The sequence below is a fragment of the Engraulis encrasicolus genome, chromosome 21 (genome assembly GCF_034702125.1).
Source record: "Engraulis encrasicolus isolate BLACKSEA-1 chromosome 21, IST_EnEncr_1.0, whole genome shotgun sequence".
Classification (NCBI taxonomy): Eukaryota; Metazoa; Chordata; class Actinopteri; order Clupeiformes; family Engraulidae; genus Engraulis; species Engraulis encrasicolus.
Window position 1 is genome coordinate 26,585,231 of NC_085877.1, and position 17,500 is coordinate 26,602,730.

General features: G+C 43.7%; 1 protein-coding gene across 1 annotated transcript in view; it reads left to right on the plus strand.

Moving 5' to 3' along the window:
* The window catches only part of rgs12a (regulator of G protein signaling 12a), a 103,068-nt gene extending 98,585 nt beyond the window's left edge, over positions 1–4,483 (plus strand). The window contains exons 17-18 of the mRNA XM_063186484.1: positions 823–937; positions 1,878–4,483. Of these exons, the coding sequence (XP_063042554.1) occupies positions 823–937; positions 1,878–2,518 (756 nt within the window). The 3' untranslated portion in view covers positions 2,519–4,483. The remainder of the gene's footprint in view (positions 1–822; positions 938–1,877) is intronic.
* Positions 4,484–17,500: the final 13,017 nt, after the last annotated feature.

Below are 17,500 nucleotides of genomic sequence, written 5' to 3' on the forward strand. Positions count from 1 at the left end.
AGCCTTTATATTCTATTGAATTCCAAGCTATCGAGCAACAATAAATACTTTTTTCAACTTCAGAATGTTTCCAAAATCATTTCAGTGACTCATCCACTTGGAAAAAACGTTAAAATTGTCTTGTTCTCCTCTGTATACTAAAGCCTGGCTCAAACTACACGACTATCGCGCCGATTCTCGGCTGAAAACCCCCCTTACGACAATCGCTGGAATGTTACCCCCCAGGACCATCGCAAGCGATTATCGGGAAAGATTTCCTCGTTGTGAGCGACGTTCTAAGATAGAACTTTGGCAGCTCATTGAGTCGCCGATCGCAAATCGTAGAAATCAAACACTGTTTGATATTTGCGACTGGAAATAGAACGTTTGGCATTGTCTCGGTGGCTGCGAGCAGCGACAAGATTGACAGTTGCGATTCTCTTCTAGTGTGCGGTGCACCCCAACCCCAAAATCGCACACCCAATCGCTAGTCGTGTAGTTTGAGCCTGGCTTAAGTGTGGAGGAGTGTTCCGTTTCTCAAATGTAAGACAACTCTGCATTCCACCTTTAGGGAAATAAAAGTGGAAAATATAATTGCTGTTCCTTCAGCTTAGTCTTAGCTTTTGTAACATTGCCTGCTTTGGTCATGTGGAAAGATGTGACAGACTTTGTTTGAACACCCTTTTTTGCGCATCAAAGTGTCTTCAAAGAGATAGCTGGGTACTGAGGGCTGTTAAGATGTCTGTGTTTGAAACGTTTGTTTGTTTTGCAGTTATTGTAAAAACTCCTAAGCCATATCTTTTAACATTGTGACTTCTACGATGTTTACCTTCTTGTTGCCAGGGAGATGACCGGTCGTCAGGGAAACGGAATGAGGAGAAGAACAACAATAGAGATCCTTTCACTCCCGACGCCGGACGGAGGAAGCCCAAGAAGTCACAGATAGAGGAAGCCGAAGGTAAGAGAGAGAGAGAGAGAGAGAGAGACTGTATGTCTGTGCGCGTGTGCATGTATTTTCACGTAGTATCATATGGAATATCTGATATTTGCTTGTCTGTTTCATAGTTTGTTGCTGGTTCTTTTACATTGATGTTTTCCACATGATTTGACAGAGACATTGTTTGATAACCATCTCTCCCTCCTTCTCTCTCATCCACCTCCCCTTTCATGCATCTCTTCTCATCTCGCTCTCCACCTCTCCCCTCCTCCTCCTCTCCTTTCTTCTCTCTCTCCTCCCATCCCTCCATTCCTCCATCTTTTTCCTTAAATCTCTTCTCATCTTGCTCTCCATCTGTTCCCCCTCTCTATGTTTTCTCTCTCTCTGCCTCTCTCTCATTCACCCTCTCTCTCCTTTCCATCTCTCTCCTCCCATCTCTCTCTCCCCTACTCTCACCCTTTCCCTACCTCTCTCTGTCATCTTCCCTTTCTCCTCTCTCCTTCTCTCTCTCTCTCTCTCTCTCTCTCTCTCTCTCTCACTCTCTCACTCACTCACTCACTCACTCACTCACTCACTCACTCACTCACTCACTCACTCACACACACACACACACACACACACACACACAAACCCATTCACCCTCTCTCTCCTCCCAACTCTCTCTCTCTCCTCCCAACTCTCTCTCTCCTCCCAACTCTCTCTCTCTCCTCCCAACTCTCTCTCTCCCCTACCATCTCCCTTTCCCTACCTCTGTCTCTGTGGCCATTCCTCCCTCTCTCTCTCTCTCTCTCTCTCTCTCTCTCTCTCTCTCTCTCTCTCTCTCTCCCTCTCTCTCTCTCTCTCTCTCTCTCTCTCTCTCTCTCTCTCTCTCTCTCTCTCTCTCTCTCTCTCCCCCCTTTCCGTTTCTATCCTCCCATCCTCTCTCTCCGCCCCCCTCTCCCTCCATCTCTCTGCTCCACAGAGTTCTTTGAGCTGCTGAGTAAGGCCCAGAGTAGTCGTGCTGAGGACCAGCGTGGGCTGCTCCGCAAGGAGGACCTGGTGCTGCCCGACTTCCTGCGCCTAGACCCCTCTTCCTCCTCCCCCTGCGCCACCTCCTCCACCCCCACCTGCTCCTCCTCCCACAAGCCCCCCCACTCCAACGGCCTCAACACAAGCGCCCCCCAGAGGTTGCACCAGCACCAGCGCTCGCAGACCATCGAGCACACGGGAACTCACGGAGACGGCGGCGAGCCTTTCCGCGCTCCTCTCTCGCCCATCCTGGCCGGAGGTCACCGGGGATCGTCGTCGTCGTCAGGCGGCGGTGGAGGAGGTCAAGGACACCGCGCCCTTGAGGAGATGGAAGGGGGTGGCGACTTGACCTTGGTGGCGGAGGGCGACATCACTAGCCCCAATAGCACCCTGTTGCCCCCTCCATCGTCATCGTCCGCCCTCCACACCCCCATAGGAGGCTGCAACGCGTCCACCCCTGCCCAGGACAGGAGCCTGCCGGCGGCCGACTACACTCCGCCGACCCCCTGTCTCCTGCAGCAGCAGCAGACCCCCGGAGGAAGTAGCAGCGGCGACGTCGTCGGACAGGCGTCAGGTATTTCACCCCATGCGTGACGTCCCGTCGCCCCCGGTGTGCTGGCGTGTGTGTGTGCGTGCGCGTGCGTGTGTGTGCTGGCTTGGCTGCTGCTGGAGCACACGGACTAAATTGACTGACTGACTGACTGACTGACTGACTGTCACACTCAATGGCTGTGTTTTAGAATGGTCATCATGGTTACATTAGAACCTATTCTAGTGAGCTAAATGAATTTGAAGCATTTTCAACTGCCGATATTTATATTTTTTTCAACAGAAGGCTGGCTTTCCTGGTTGGAATTGGCCTTTTTCACATGGCGTCAGATATCTTCAATTCAATGTATCTGAAGCAGGAAATGTGGCAGTCATCTTGAACCCCACTGTATAAATACGGTGTTGTGAGGAGGGACAAGACACTAGCAGCCAACCATGTGAGCACATTTTTTGACCGACAGCAGTTTCCAACAATCAGAGGTTGAATTGTGCGCAGCTAGAGTCGCGCAGCCAGGAGAAAACAAATATGTAGAACCCATTGTAGAACCCCTCACAATGGAAAAAAGCAAATAGGTAGCCGCCTAAATCACGCCCCTCCATTGGAACTACTGTCATATACCGGTAATAAGATCCGAAAACAACCAATGAGGGTGAGAGGAGAGACCTTTTCTGGACTCTTATTCTCTGTGTTTTTATGATCTTGGGTCCCATGGGAAGGCATTACTTAGGCTTCCTCTAGCCAACATGACGTGCCTACTCGACATCAAGGTATTTCTGATTGGCAGTTTCAACCAGGAAATCCAATCTTCTCTTTCTAAATGGACAGCTGAAAAGGTTTCAAATCCATTGAACCGTCATTGGAGTCATTGGTTTAGATTAAAAATGCACTTTAGAACCCTCTAGAACCCTTTTTTAGAACGTGGTATGAATGGGCACACTGGAAGGGCGACATCCAGATCATTTCTTTCATTACTGTTTCTTTTTTTATTCCTTTTTTATTAATAATGAGTTTGTGTCTATAAGGTGTTAGCACAGGCTAGTTCAGCGAAAATCATTGTGAATGTGTTTGTTTTTGCATTCTATGAGTTCATTCATTTATTTTCAGCAAACAGTGATTTTTATTTTTTAAATCAGGTTAATTGCATCTTTTTAAATCACAAAATTGTACGTAATCAGTGAGGCTATCACTTTCCAACATCATCACACAACAGAACACTGAAGCATCCTTATAATCAACTACAACACATCAGAACGGTACAGGTGCTGTTCAAATATAATCAAGCTCTCATGTTATTGCTGATGATTATTTTCATTTTCGACAAGACCTTAGAATAATGGTCCCTTATAAAAAGCTTCATTAACACTTTATTGTGAGGACTTTTGGAGGACAAACTTCCAATACTGCTGTGCTATGTCTCCTGCATATGTTAAAATAGTATTACTTACTCTTTTATTTTTTCTTTTATGTTGATAATTAGTCCATTATTTGCAACGTCTTTATGAAGCTTCACAAGGGACTGTTTTTCTAAAGTGTAATGTCTTCATCTGTGGTGTTGTGTTGTGCAGTGTTTGATTGCCCTTCCTAACTGTCTTTGCCTGGCCTTCGATGAGCTGAGCAAATGTGTGCGTGTATATATATATATCTGTCTCTCTCTCTCTTATTAATTGAATAATCTAATAATGAATGCAATTCAACAATGCTTAAGGCCTTTTTTTGTAGACATGTATTTTATAATAATTATTTGTTATTGCGTTATTTCTGTCGGAAATATTTTTTAATTATGTGTACAGTGTTTTTAAATAAGAGAATAATGAGTTTTGAAAGGAAAAAAAACGAGTTATGTAAATTAGCTATTTGTATTTTGTTTTTTTACCAAGTAGAGATGGCCTCATTGTTGAATTGCCAGTCGTCTATTTTCCTTTGTAGACCTTGTGTAATGAGACTACCAGCTAATGCCCGATTGTTTTTGTATGTGTCTTGTAGGTCTAATAAATGTAGATGAAATCACACCGCCCTCCGTCTGTTCTCATCTGTTTGTGATTGCCAAGATCCCTTGTCTTCACTCCTCCGCTCATCACTCCTTTCTTCTTGTCCTCCTTTCATTTCTTCCTCTCTTCTCTCTCTCTCTCTCTCTCTCTCTCTCTGCTTCTTATTTGCTCTTCTGTCCTGTTCTTTTCTCCTCTGTTCTCTCCTCTCATCTTTTCCACTTCTCTTCTCTTCTCTTCTCTTCTCTTCTCTTCTCTTCTCTTCTCTTCTCTTCTCTTCTCTTCTCTTCTCTTCTCTTCTCTTCTCTTCTCTTCTCTTCTCTCTATCACCCTCCTAAGTAAGTTGTTTATGCCCTCTCTCCACCATCTCCTCACCTCATCCTGTAACCAATCATGCATGCCACGCTACCCTCATTAATTAAGATCAATACTGCCATGATAACACATGCACCTGACACCCTCTTTTCACACTCTCAGCCTCACAAAACCTGGAATGGGACCTCAAACCACAAATATGCCACCCTGACCTGAGAGTAACCAGCACAGCCATCGATAAGATGTGATCTGACAACATTTGGCACATCTTGAAAGCCACTCTGAATAGTTTTCCTCTTTTGGTCACCCTAAAAGCAAGGGTTTCTTGTCAGGGCAGCCATGGCCTAGTGGTTAGAGAGTTGGTCTTTCAATCAAGGGGTTGCAGGTTCGAATCTCCCCTGACCTCTCCCTACATCTCCATCCATGGCTGAAGTGCCCTTGAGCAAGGCACCTACCCCCACATTGCTCCAGGGACTGTGACCAATACCCTGAAAAATAATAACTGTAAGTCGCTTTGAATGAATGAAAGCGTCAGCTAAGTGCAATGTAATGTAATGTAATGTAATGTAATGTTAGCTGAATGCCTAAACCCTTTTTGGGAAAAGTTGCCCTCAGGCCATAAAAAACGAAATATCTCAGCCTCTGAGGTGCATAAAAACAAGCAATAATCTGCATTAGAATGTGTTCATTCAGCTCTAACATACCAACATTCTTTTTAATAAAAAAATATATCTCAAATCTCATGACCCTGAATGCTGCATCTTGCAGCTCCTGGCACCAAAGGTCAATGTTACGCAACACAACATTCAGCGTCAATGGCTTAAAGGGAATTAAGGGTCATTTATGGCATGTGATAGTTTAAGGTCCCATTTCATTTTCTCATTCATGAAATTTTAATCAAGAATTTATGACAAAATCTCACCATCATTTATTATTCTAACATTATTAACATGCTGTTGTAGACATCATCATCATCACCATTACCATCTACACACACTGTATTCACGTTGGAAAGAAGTCATGGGAGTAAGTGTATTGGTTAACCTTTAACTAGAGCAACCACAAAAGTTGTTTGTAAAGAATCACTATGACCCTTCAACCTTATTGAGTGGCAATGCATACACACCCACGCTTTTAAACTAAGAGCAGTACTAAAGTAATCTATATATGTGTATGGAAAGGTTGCTTCAGTCAGATCAAGTCAAGTCAAGATTAGTTGCACCTTGTGTTTTTGGGTTCAAAATTGGGTTAAAAATGTATATTTTTGTCACACAAATTTACCCTCCCTACAGCAATCTAATGCCAAGGCCATTTCGTCATGCACGCCTGCAAACCAGCTTTTTTTCTAACAAGTTTTTCTCGACTCCTAGAAGGTCCCTTGTAAATATTTATCGTCACCATTTTGCAAACATGTCAGCCACAGCCCTGTCTGTGTCCCTGCCCACCAGAGACTGCATTGTAAATGAATGACTCATCGGGAACGACCAAATGTGTGACCCAAATACGTTAAGAAGCCATGAATGTCATTGTCGCGCCTTGGATAAGCACTTGCCACCATATTTCTAAACAAACTGTAGAAGTACAACAATAAGCTGAAGTTGCGTCCCAGAATAGAAGGGGGGCATTGTCACAGGACGCAGGCAGCATCCTTGCATTGTGACAAGCAAGTGAGAAACATTTCTGCCATGACTATTATTATAGTGCAAGACACAACAGGAGCATAGACAGTCATAGTCGGCCTGTGGAAAAGGTCAGCAGTGACTTAAGCAGCACACTACCCCCCGGTGGATTAAAAGAATAGTGAAGGCATGCCACAACATAATGGTAGCCTGCCCTATAGAGTATGTCCTCCTGTGTACACATGAATCAACACAGATATATAAAGTAGAAGTTGAAGCACTAGTAGGAGTACCCATACATTATTCTGCATAGATTTAACCCCAGCTATTCCACTGCACCTAATGGGCACCTAATGATTTTTTTTTTTTAAACTATTACTTCTACTTCTACTTGACGCAAGTCTGTCAATTAAGCTGTTCAAAAGCTACAATAAGTAAGAAATGTCTTAATGTAAAACTGAAATGGATTAAATAAGTATAACTTATTCACTGCTTACGTAAAGGTCCTCAGTTCCCCTCAACCTGTTGCCCACCATGGATATTCAACAGGTGGCCCACTTGCTTACTACCACCACTGGGTGGCACTATTTCACAAGCAAACCACAAACCATGTCACTGACACTCAATAGATTGTCAAGAGGCTTTCATCTGCAGCCATATTAATCTGTTAAAAAATACAGAGCCCAAATAAATTACGAATTTTTGCTCCAGATGTAAACAGCTGACCAGTTGATGATAAACCATTGCCATGGTTAGCCAATATTTGTAATTCAGACTTATACCAGAGGGTGGCAGTATCACACAACATGTCACACGAAACCAAAGCTCTGGCACACAGCTGTTCTCTTCAGAGAGTTGTTTTTATAGTTCCTTTCAAACACTCATGGATTGGCAAGAGCTTTCCCAATTAATTGCGCTGCGGATCCAAAGCTGTTAAACTTGTTAAAGAATTTAAGGAGTTCTATTTGCAAACACTTACATAGTAACACTCCACATGGCATATTGGTTTGATTTTCCCTTTATGTTTCTGTCTTTATTGTTCCCCAAAGGGAGATTGAGACATTTATTTTGCACTCAGATCAAGATGACTTCATGTTTTTTTTTTTTAACTGACTGCTGTGGCCCTAAGCGCTGTGTGTGTGTGTGTGTGTGTGTGTGTGTGTGTGTGTGTGTGTGTGTGCGTGCGTGCGTGCGTGCGTGCGTGCGTGCGTGCGTGCGTGTGTGTGTGTGTGTTATTCCCATGTGGGGAGTCCCATCTGGCTCTGTTGAGAGCCCCCGGGCTCATCAAAGGCCGACCAGATCAGAGCAGATTCCTGACCTTATAGCACAGTACATATAGCTGTCACTCATTTCCAAAGTTGTATAGAAGTAGAAGTACTCTTTAAAAAAAAAAAATATATATATAGTGAAAAGTCAGAGGTAGAAATAATACATCGTCATCGTAGTTACAAAAGACTTAATACACACTCGGAAAAAAGTAGAAGTACTTTTACAAATGTAATTTCAATGCTAGTTGTATAATATGGTTTCTTTCAACTTTGTAATATCAGACCACTAGTGTTGTAATTATATCTGTAAGAGAATTTCGACTTCTACTTTGTACAACTCCACTCATTTCTAGAGTGATGCTGAATTAAGGACAGACAGAGAGCCAGTGCCTGTGGATCTGGCCACATCTGTGGTTCCAACTCCTCAAATTGTGTTGTCCAACGGACTTGTGAGTGGAGCTGAGTTGAGCTGTGCGGAACCACAGATCTGGCAAGGTCCAGATTGAGAGTAGATTAGTCCCTCTGGAGTATTGTAGATTCATATGCCATCATCATTGTGGCACAGGTACACGCAAATGGGGTAGCCTACCTAGAAAACCTAGGGACCCATGAAACTTTACATATTTTGCAAATGTAATGCATTTAAAAAATAATAATAATAATCACAGCCAGGTCCTTAGAATCCTCCTAACGACCCCTAATGTGGAAATGTGAGGTGTGATTTTTTCCCCCCAAGTCAACAGTCTTTTTTTCACACATTACAGTATTTACCATTTTAACCACTCTGAGAACTAACTTCCGCTTTCATCAACACTCGAGCGAAAGAGTGCTGACAACAAGTATAAGATGACAGCCCTACTTCCGTCATTTTTACCGCAAATGTCAGTGGAAAACCTATCGACCTTTTCTGTTATGCTGAAAGGCTGGAACTTTTCCTTGTGACTTAATGTATCAGCTGGCGTAATCATTGCGACTTTTGTGCCAAGCAGGATTGAACCAGCACACACACACACACACACACACAAACACACACTTCTTTGACCTACTTGTGACGGTCAAAAGTAGCTGATTCATTGTTGACTCATGCATAAGCAGTGTACTGATTTTGGTGACTTAAAGCCACATTAAAGGGGTATGCCACTATTTTGGGGCTTAATACAGTTAAAATCGTTGGCTGGGGTTTATAAAGGTGGTAAAGTGTCTTATTTTTCATGTTAAGCGTTGTCTTGCTTTAAGAGAAGTTAAAAGAGGAAATATGTCGCTAAGCTAGTGAAAGTCAATGATTCCGTGTAGCATTGTAGCATGCTACACGGATGCATTGACTTTCACTAGCTTAGCGACATGCTCCCTCTTTTAACTTGTCTTAAAGCAAGACAACGGCTTACATGAAAAATAAGACACTTTACCACCTTTATAACCCCCAGCCAACGATTTTAACTGTATTAAGCCCCAAAATAGTGGCATACCCCTTTAAGTCATTTTTTTTACCTTACCATAATGTTTCCAGAATAGTTTCAGTGGGTCATCAAAATTGTAAAAGGATCAAAGACATTTCTGAATTCGCTTTTGTCAGATAGCTGTCCTCCATAGGGCTGTTTGACAGGCCAAATGAGAGACATTTCCAGCTCCAACCTGACCTGATCAGGGTCGGCACTAACCATGTCTTAGGGCACCAAATGTCTTGGGGGTACCTGAAATACCTAACAGTTCCCCAGAAATAGAATGTCAAGTGAAATAAAAAAAACATGGGTGATGCCATGTTTACATAAGACCATTTTGAAATGCAAAAAAAGAATGCAGGTGCTCACCTGGGGCACCAGATTGACTACGTAGAACTGCCCCTGGTCCCTATGATGTCCTTGCAATAAACAGCCACAAAGATTACTAACACATCTGTTGCTTCATAAGCACAAATGAAAACTGCCATTTTGATTGCAGTCAGGCCATCTGATAGCCTGACTGAACATCAACAATTCCTGTGTGTGTGTGTGCGTGCGTGCATGCTTGTGTAAAGTAAGAAGATAGCCGAGCGATATTGCTACAATAACAATGCCTTTAAAATATAGTACCGTGTATATGTAAGTGTCTCGCCATATCTAATCTTTCCTCTCTTTCAGCAGATGCCTGCACTCCAACCAGCGACCACCAGAGGGCACCCCTATCTCCACCCCCAGGACCAGACGCCACTCTCGACCCCAGGCAGGAGTCCCCCTCGTCGGGCGCGGCCATCGGCCTAGAGGGGGTCCACCTGGAGGAAGGGGAGGAAAACCCGGAGGCGGTCGCAGACGTGACGGACCCGGAGCTGAGTCTGAGCTTCGAAGGTTACGCCGCCGAGCTGCGCCAGTGTCAGAGCCGCATGCGGAACGGAGACACCATCACCAACGCCACGCCCCGTACCCATGGCAACCCCACGGCCAAGGAGGGGGGCGCTGTTGGCGGGGTGGTGGCTGGCGTTGCCACAACCACCGCAGGCGGAGTTGCTGGCTCAGGGGTTGAGGAGGAGGAATCCGTGGGGGGTGCTTACAAAGCCACCTTCGTCTGAGCATGACTCAGTGTGTGTGTGTGTGTGTGTGTGTGTGTGTGTGTGTGTGTGTGTGTGTGTGTGTGTGTGTGTGTGTGTGTGTGTGTGTGTGTGTGTGTGTGTGTGTGCCACAGAGAAAGAGACTTACAGACTGATACATATGGTCCATGAAATATGTATGAAATATATATTACTAAAATATTTGTATAAATGTGTATGTTTGTGCGTATGCATGTGTGTGAGAAAGGGATACATATTGGCTGATGAAGTATGTATATTATTGAAATGTGTGCATAACAGTGTGTGTATGTGTTGTTGATGTGTGTGTGTGTGTGTGTGTTCTCTCTTTTTTTCTTGCTTTTTTGGTGTGTGTGTGTGTGTGTGTGTGTGTGTGTGTGTGTGTGTGTGTGTGTGTGTGTGTGTGTGTGTGTGTGTGTGTGTGTGTGTGTGTGTGTGTGTGTGTGTTTGTGTGCGTGAGTGAGTGAGTGAGTGAGTGTTTGAATGAGACTGTGTGTGCGCATGCATGTGTGTGTGCGTGCGTGAGTTTGTGTGTGTGTACACACGTGAGTATGTGTATGGGTGTTTTTAAATGGCCATGGTAGCCAGAGAGATCTTGTGGCTGAGGGGAGGGAGGTCGGGATGGGTGGGGGTGACACACCCCGTGTAAATCTGTGTAAATACTCATTTCTTTGACCAAGGCGAGTAACCAGAATGAGCTCAAAAGAGTCGTTTTGTGTGTGTATCAAATGCTGGTTGATTTTCAATGCAGGACCATAATTTATTGATGACTAAGGAGGAGATTACTGAGTGAGCGAGAGAGAGAGAGAGAGAGAGAGAGAGAGAGAGAGAGAGAGAGAGAGAGAGAGAAGGAGAAAAACAAAAACATAAAAACACTCCTCCTAGCCAAATCTTTTCCACGTACAGTACAGTGACTCAACCAACCCTAGTGTGGATTGAAATGGAGAGAGATGAAATCACTGGCTGTGTTTGGGGATAAGCAGTGTTGTTCACGCACAGCCAGGGAGGAGGAGGATGAGGATGGTTATGATGAAGATAATACACCCAACTACTCACAGGGCTGGGCGATGTGGAAAAAAATGTCACAATATATTTTCTCACAATGTCCGTGATCGATTTTTTTTTTCACCTGCTGACTCTCAGTTTGGGAGGCATGTTGATTAAGACCCATTTCTGAAGGCACTGACTACCAACATACAGTGGTGGCAGTAAGTATTCAATCCCTTGCTGATTTGGTTGGTTTGCCCACTAATGCAGACATAATGTGTCTATAATTTAAATTGTAGGTGTATTCTAATTTGGAGAGACAGAATATCAAAAAGAAAATCTAGAAAATAACTTAGAATATATTGATCGATTTGTATGTATACTTACAACCACCACTGTATCTCACGAACTAACTTAATTAAACTCCACATTCCACATATCAACTTAACTCCACACCGTTTTGGCCAAAACCAAACTCTCGCCACATACAGTCCCAAGAAAAAGTTTGTACACCCTTCGAAATTTCTTACTTTTCAGTCAAAATAGATCATAAAACATGGTCTGATCTTCCCGGAAATCTCAAGAAGGAACAATCAGAGTCTGCTTTAACTAATTCCACACAAACAATTACATGTTTTCATATTTTTATTGGCCATAAGGCTATAACATTCACAGGAGAGCAAGGCATTGGTAAATTCACCCTTGCATTAAATAGGTTTTAAACCTTGGTTAATGCCAATATCCTCAACCAGACTTGTCCTGCAGTTGCAGATCAGATTAACAAAACAATCTGGATGTATCTTGTCTCCCTCTTCTTCAGAGAACTGCCTCTCGTCAGCAAGGTTTCTGGGATGTCTGGAGTGCATAGCTTTCTTGACTTCTGGCCATATAATCTCAATTGTTTTTAGTCAGGGCTTTGTCTGGGCTATTCCAGAATGTGTACTTCATTGTTATGAAGCCATTCTAATGTCGATTTGCTTCTTAAGTATGGGTTGTTGTCACATTTCAGCACCCATCCTCTTGTGTGCTTCAACTGTGTGACAGACTTCCTCACATTTTTTTCTGTAAAATATCACAATAAACTTGAGTTCATTGCTCCACTGATAGTAGCAAACTTTCAAGGGCCTGAGGCAGCAAGGTAGCCGCATATAATGATGCTCCCGCCACCATACTCAGATGTGGAGATGTAACCAAGAAAAGCTAAAAATGGGGTTCATTCTGCCAATCTAAAATTATTGGGGTTTCTGTCCAAAAAAATATTGCTGCAACTTTGAGGTTTGCGAAAAAGCATTTATATGCTTCATAAAATTACTGCTAAATATTCAGTAGACCAACGTTGAAACTAAAGTTGAATTTTTCAGGGGAACACATAGTATCATGTTTGGAGGAGAACTGGAGAACCACACCTTCACCAAAACATCATCTCCACTTTTCAGTATGGTGGCGGCAGCATCATTATATGCGGCTACCTTGGTGCCTCAGGCCCTTGTCAGTTAGCTATTATCAGTGGAACAATGAACTCAGAAGTTTATTGAGATATTTTACAGAAAGAATGTGAGGTAGTCTGTCACACAGTTGAGGCACACAAGAGGATGGGTGCTGAAATGGGACAACTACCCATATTTTAGAGGCAATTGACATTTGAATTGCTTCATAAGAATAAAATACACATTCTGGAATAGCCCAGTCAAAGCTCTGACAAAAACATTTCAGATGATATGGCATGAAGTCAAGAAAGCTATTCACTAAAGATATCCCAGAAACCTTGCTGAAGAAGGGCAGTTTTCTAAAGAAGAGGGAGACAAGATACATCCAGATTGTTTTGTTAATCTGATCTGCAACTACAGGAAACATCTGGTTGAGGTTATTGCGACTAACTTAAGGTTAAAACCTATTGAATGCAAGGGTGTACTTACTTATGCCTTGCTGTCCTGTGAATGTTTACATCTTATGGCCAATGAAAATATGAAAACTTGTAAATGTTTGGGTTGAATTAGTTAAAGCAGACTCTGGTTGTTCCTTCTTGTGATTTCTGGAAAGATCATACTATGTTTTATGACCAATTTTGACAGAAATGTAAGAAATGTCAAAGGGTGTACAAACTTTTTCCTGGGACTGTAACTGTCACTTATAACTTGTTTATTTTTTATCAGCATTGACAAGACCCTCAGGGAATGTCCTCAATTCATGTTCTATTAACCACAACAAGTCATGGTGACAGACCACAATTTGATCACGATCACCTTTAGCAATTGATCAATTGATCAATTAATCAATAACGATTGATCAATTAATCGCCCAGCCCTACAGGAGAGTGGATGATTTAAGAGGAAGGTGACGATGAAGAACTTGAAGCAGCTCCTAATGTCTTTTTACCTGATTTGTGACTGTGATGATGATGATGGTGGTGATGTCATATGTTGTAGTAGGTTTGAGTGTAACTGTGTTCACACTTTGACTCAGAAATAATAAAACAAAACTGAAAATGTTCTCCTTTTTGTTTGTGAGTGTTCTTTGGACAATGTGCTTCGCTTTCATTATCAATTGTCCATTGCTGAATAGCTTGTGTTGATGTGTGCGCACAGTGCAAAAAAAATGCAGTGTTAATTCAACACCTAGAGAGAGAGCCATTTCATCTGGCCCGCAGAGTCTTACAAGAAAGACCACTTATAAATCCAATACGATGCTGTCACCCGTCAGGGGTCTTGTAGTTTTGAGTTTTAACCAAGCTACTGCACTCATCTAAGAACACTTGTCAGTACCCGGTGATGCCACATTTTTCGGCTAAGCCCTTTCCGAGATATGAGCTATTCTAATGGGGGCAGCGTTTGTTTACATTTAAAAAAAATGTAGCATAGGCCTACTCCAAATATTTTCCCAAAAGGTAATGTTGTTTGCTACTTGTCTGCTGATGTTGTATAATCTTTCGGATGTTTTTGGAAAGAAATAAAAAGTTTAAAAAAAAAATGTAAACAAAGCGCTGCCCCCGTTACAATGACCAAGAACTCGGAAAAGGCTGAAGAAGACAAAAAAAAACCTCAGGTACTGACAAGTCCAGGGTAGTGTAAGCATTACAACTGCATGTTGAAATTGACTGAACTGGTTATGCCAGCATACATTATGTCTTCTTATTGACACAAGTTGAGCTGCAACTTGGCCCTTCGGCAGATATTCTTACCCCAATGTGGCCCTTTGGCCAAAAGAATTGCCCACCAGTGTTCTAGAGTGTATTTGGTCCCAGAGTACTCTCTAAGTGTTGAATTGACACTGTGTCTTTACTGTGAGGGCTTGTGTTTAAGTGAGGTTGTGTTGGTCTGTTTATGTCCGTGCTTGTCTGTACATTTGTTGTCGAGTCAGAGTGTGGGGGTTGGGTGTATCTGTTTTCCATGTGTGCGTGCGTGCGTGCGTGTGTGTGTGTGTGTGTGTAATGCACTGCAGTATTGCAGTCATAAGTGACTAAGCAGCTTCAAATTTACTCATTGTGTCTGCTCTGTGGTGTTCTTAAGATGCAATTCTTGCTTGTCATAGCAAAAAATAAATAAAGGAAATTCGCGTGAGGTAAGGGGAAGGCAGGTGTGTGTGCGTGCATGCGTGTGTGTGTGTGTGTGCGCGCGCGTGCGTGTGGGGACAAGCTAGTTTTAGCTCAAAGGTGGTATGGATATCCCCACCATCCACACCTAAAATTACACCCTTACGTGTGTGTGTGTGTGTGTGTGTGTGTGTGTGTGTGTGTGTGTGTGTGTGTGTGTGTGTGTGTGTGTGTGTGTGTGTGTGTGTGTGTGTGTGTGTGTGTGTGTGTGTGTTTCCCAAGTTGGGCCCTGCCTGACCACATACGCCATCACAGTTTCATCACACACTCCCACCTGTCTGGCTCTTACCCCCATATGCACACACACACACACACACACACACACGCACACACACACACTCACACACGCACACACACGCACACACACACTGTGGCGCACAGTCATAACCATCATCATACACATTCTCACGCAAACACACAGACCTCCCCACACCCTGCCTGACATCATCCAACTAACCATCATGCTTGTAAGGCTGTGTTCATGGCCTCCATCCATCCCAGCTTTAGAGCCGGTTCCTAGTTTACATCAGTAACTGAAGTTCATATTCGTGAATGGTCCATACCGTTGTGCATGTCAATGCCGTGTGCGTGCGCATACACACACACACACACACAAACACACACACACACACACACACACACACACACACACACACACACACACACACACACACACACACACACACACACACACACACACACACACACACACACAAGGACATCAAAAGCAAGCATTGATGGCAACTTGCCCCCCTGGTCAATGAAAAGGCACGAGCCAAATCACTGCAGACGGACACACAGAGACAGAGACACAACCAGACAGACAGACAGACAGGGTCATTGCAATGCCGATTATTTCATCCTGGGCCCAGTCAAAGTTGTCAACGGCCCTGCACAGACAATATCCCTGTGTGCTGGGCTGGCTGGTAGAGGGGAGAGAGAGGCCCTCTGGTACATAGGGGGAGGATTGTGAGAGCAGACAACCTTAGAAACCTGACCAGATGGACAGGTTGTCTTGTAATCATTGCCCTTGTAAATGTCTCATCTGTCAACTCCAGCAGGCAGCAGCACAATAGTCTATACCAGCGGCTTTTTAAAGTGGTAGTTCGCTATTTTAGACATTAAGCCCTGTTTGTGTGACTTCTGGGGTGAAGTAGAGATGTTCTCATCACAATTTTGACATTTGGTGCTGAACGGAGCATTTGGGTATCCAAGACTGCAGCCCCCCCACCTTACATTGACTCCAATAGAGCACTCAAGCAATCGATTATAAAATGGCATTCAACTTTTGTTTTAGAAGACATGGAACTCACCGTGTGGTCAGTGGTAGACAGCGATAAATTGACCCGAAAATTGCAGCAAAATATGCCTTCTAACTGTTGTTTAGCATTTGGCGGACCTATTTTTCCCCAGACGCCGTTGAATAGCAGTAGACATCCAGCCAGTAGGTAGCGATAGTGTGTTGTTTATGTAGACATCAAGGAGCGAGGTAGAACGGCTATCTTTGAGCGGGACTGGCTACAAAAACTACAGCTTGCATACAAACCATAGATAGTAACGTAAACAAACGCACCCCCATTTCCGGTCGCGCGGAGTAATACTAGTCAAACCAATACAATCAATGAAGACGGACAATAATGAATATATCTTCTCTGGAAGCGTATTTCGCGGTGATTTTCGAGCCGACGTATCGCTGCCCACCTCTGACCACTCGGTGAGTTTCATGTCTCTGCAAACGAAAGTTTAATGCCATTTTATGATCGATTGCTTGAGTGCTTCATTGGAGTCAATGTAAAGGTGGGGGGGCTGCAGTCTTGAATACCCAAATGCTCCGTTCAGCACCAAATGTCAAAATTGAGATGAGAACATCTTTACTTCACCCCAGAAGTCACACAAACAGGGCTTAATGTCTAAAATAGCGAACTACCACTTTAAACATGCCCATTCTGGGGGGAAGTGTTGGGACTCGCCTCTCAAAAGAGGGCGTTGGAATATTCGTGCGTAACATAGGCTATCTGTACGTTCGTGCGGGCTTTTCTTCCACTCTTTTCAGAAAAAAGGGATCACACCAGATCCTTTGATCCATGCTGTAAAGCGGGTCTAAAATCACGCAAAGAAACCAGCTTTCTTTTCTTCCATGACAGCTCTCACTCAAAAGGGGCCTGTAATTAATAACAGAACCCTCTCAGCTGTGTGAGTTTCAAATCACATTCCTACATGCCCTCGCGCTCGCTCTCTCTTCCAGAACACAGCACGTGCGCGCCACAGACCATGCCTCAGAACAATAACAAATAAATCGGTAGAATGGCTGGCAGCGACTTCCAAAAAAGGGCTGTGTGAAATATTAACAAGTCTGAAAAGAATCCAAGTGAGAGGTATCGATGTCTACAGGCGGTGGTTCTGCTCTGCGTGTTCAACAAATCACACAACAAACCATGTAGTACCGTGAGTTAGTTACCCGTCTTGCATTGACAGTTCAGATGGAAATCCAGCACATCATACAATGTATTCCACGTTCTGAATGCATGTCCTGCCACAACTCGTGTTGGGAATGTATGTTCCATGGGAACTGTGTGTGTGTGTGTGTGTGTGTGTGTGTGTGTGTGTGTGTGTGTGTGTGTGTGTGTGTGTGTGTGTGTGTGTGTGTGTGTGTGTGTGTGTGTTTGCAGGTGTGACAGGAGGGAGGAAAGGGCTCCGTCAGTATCACCACTGTGTCTTACTATG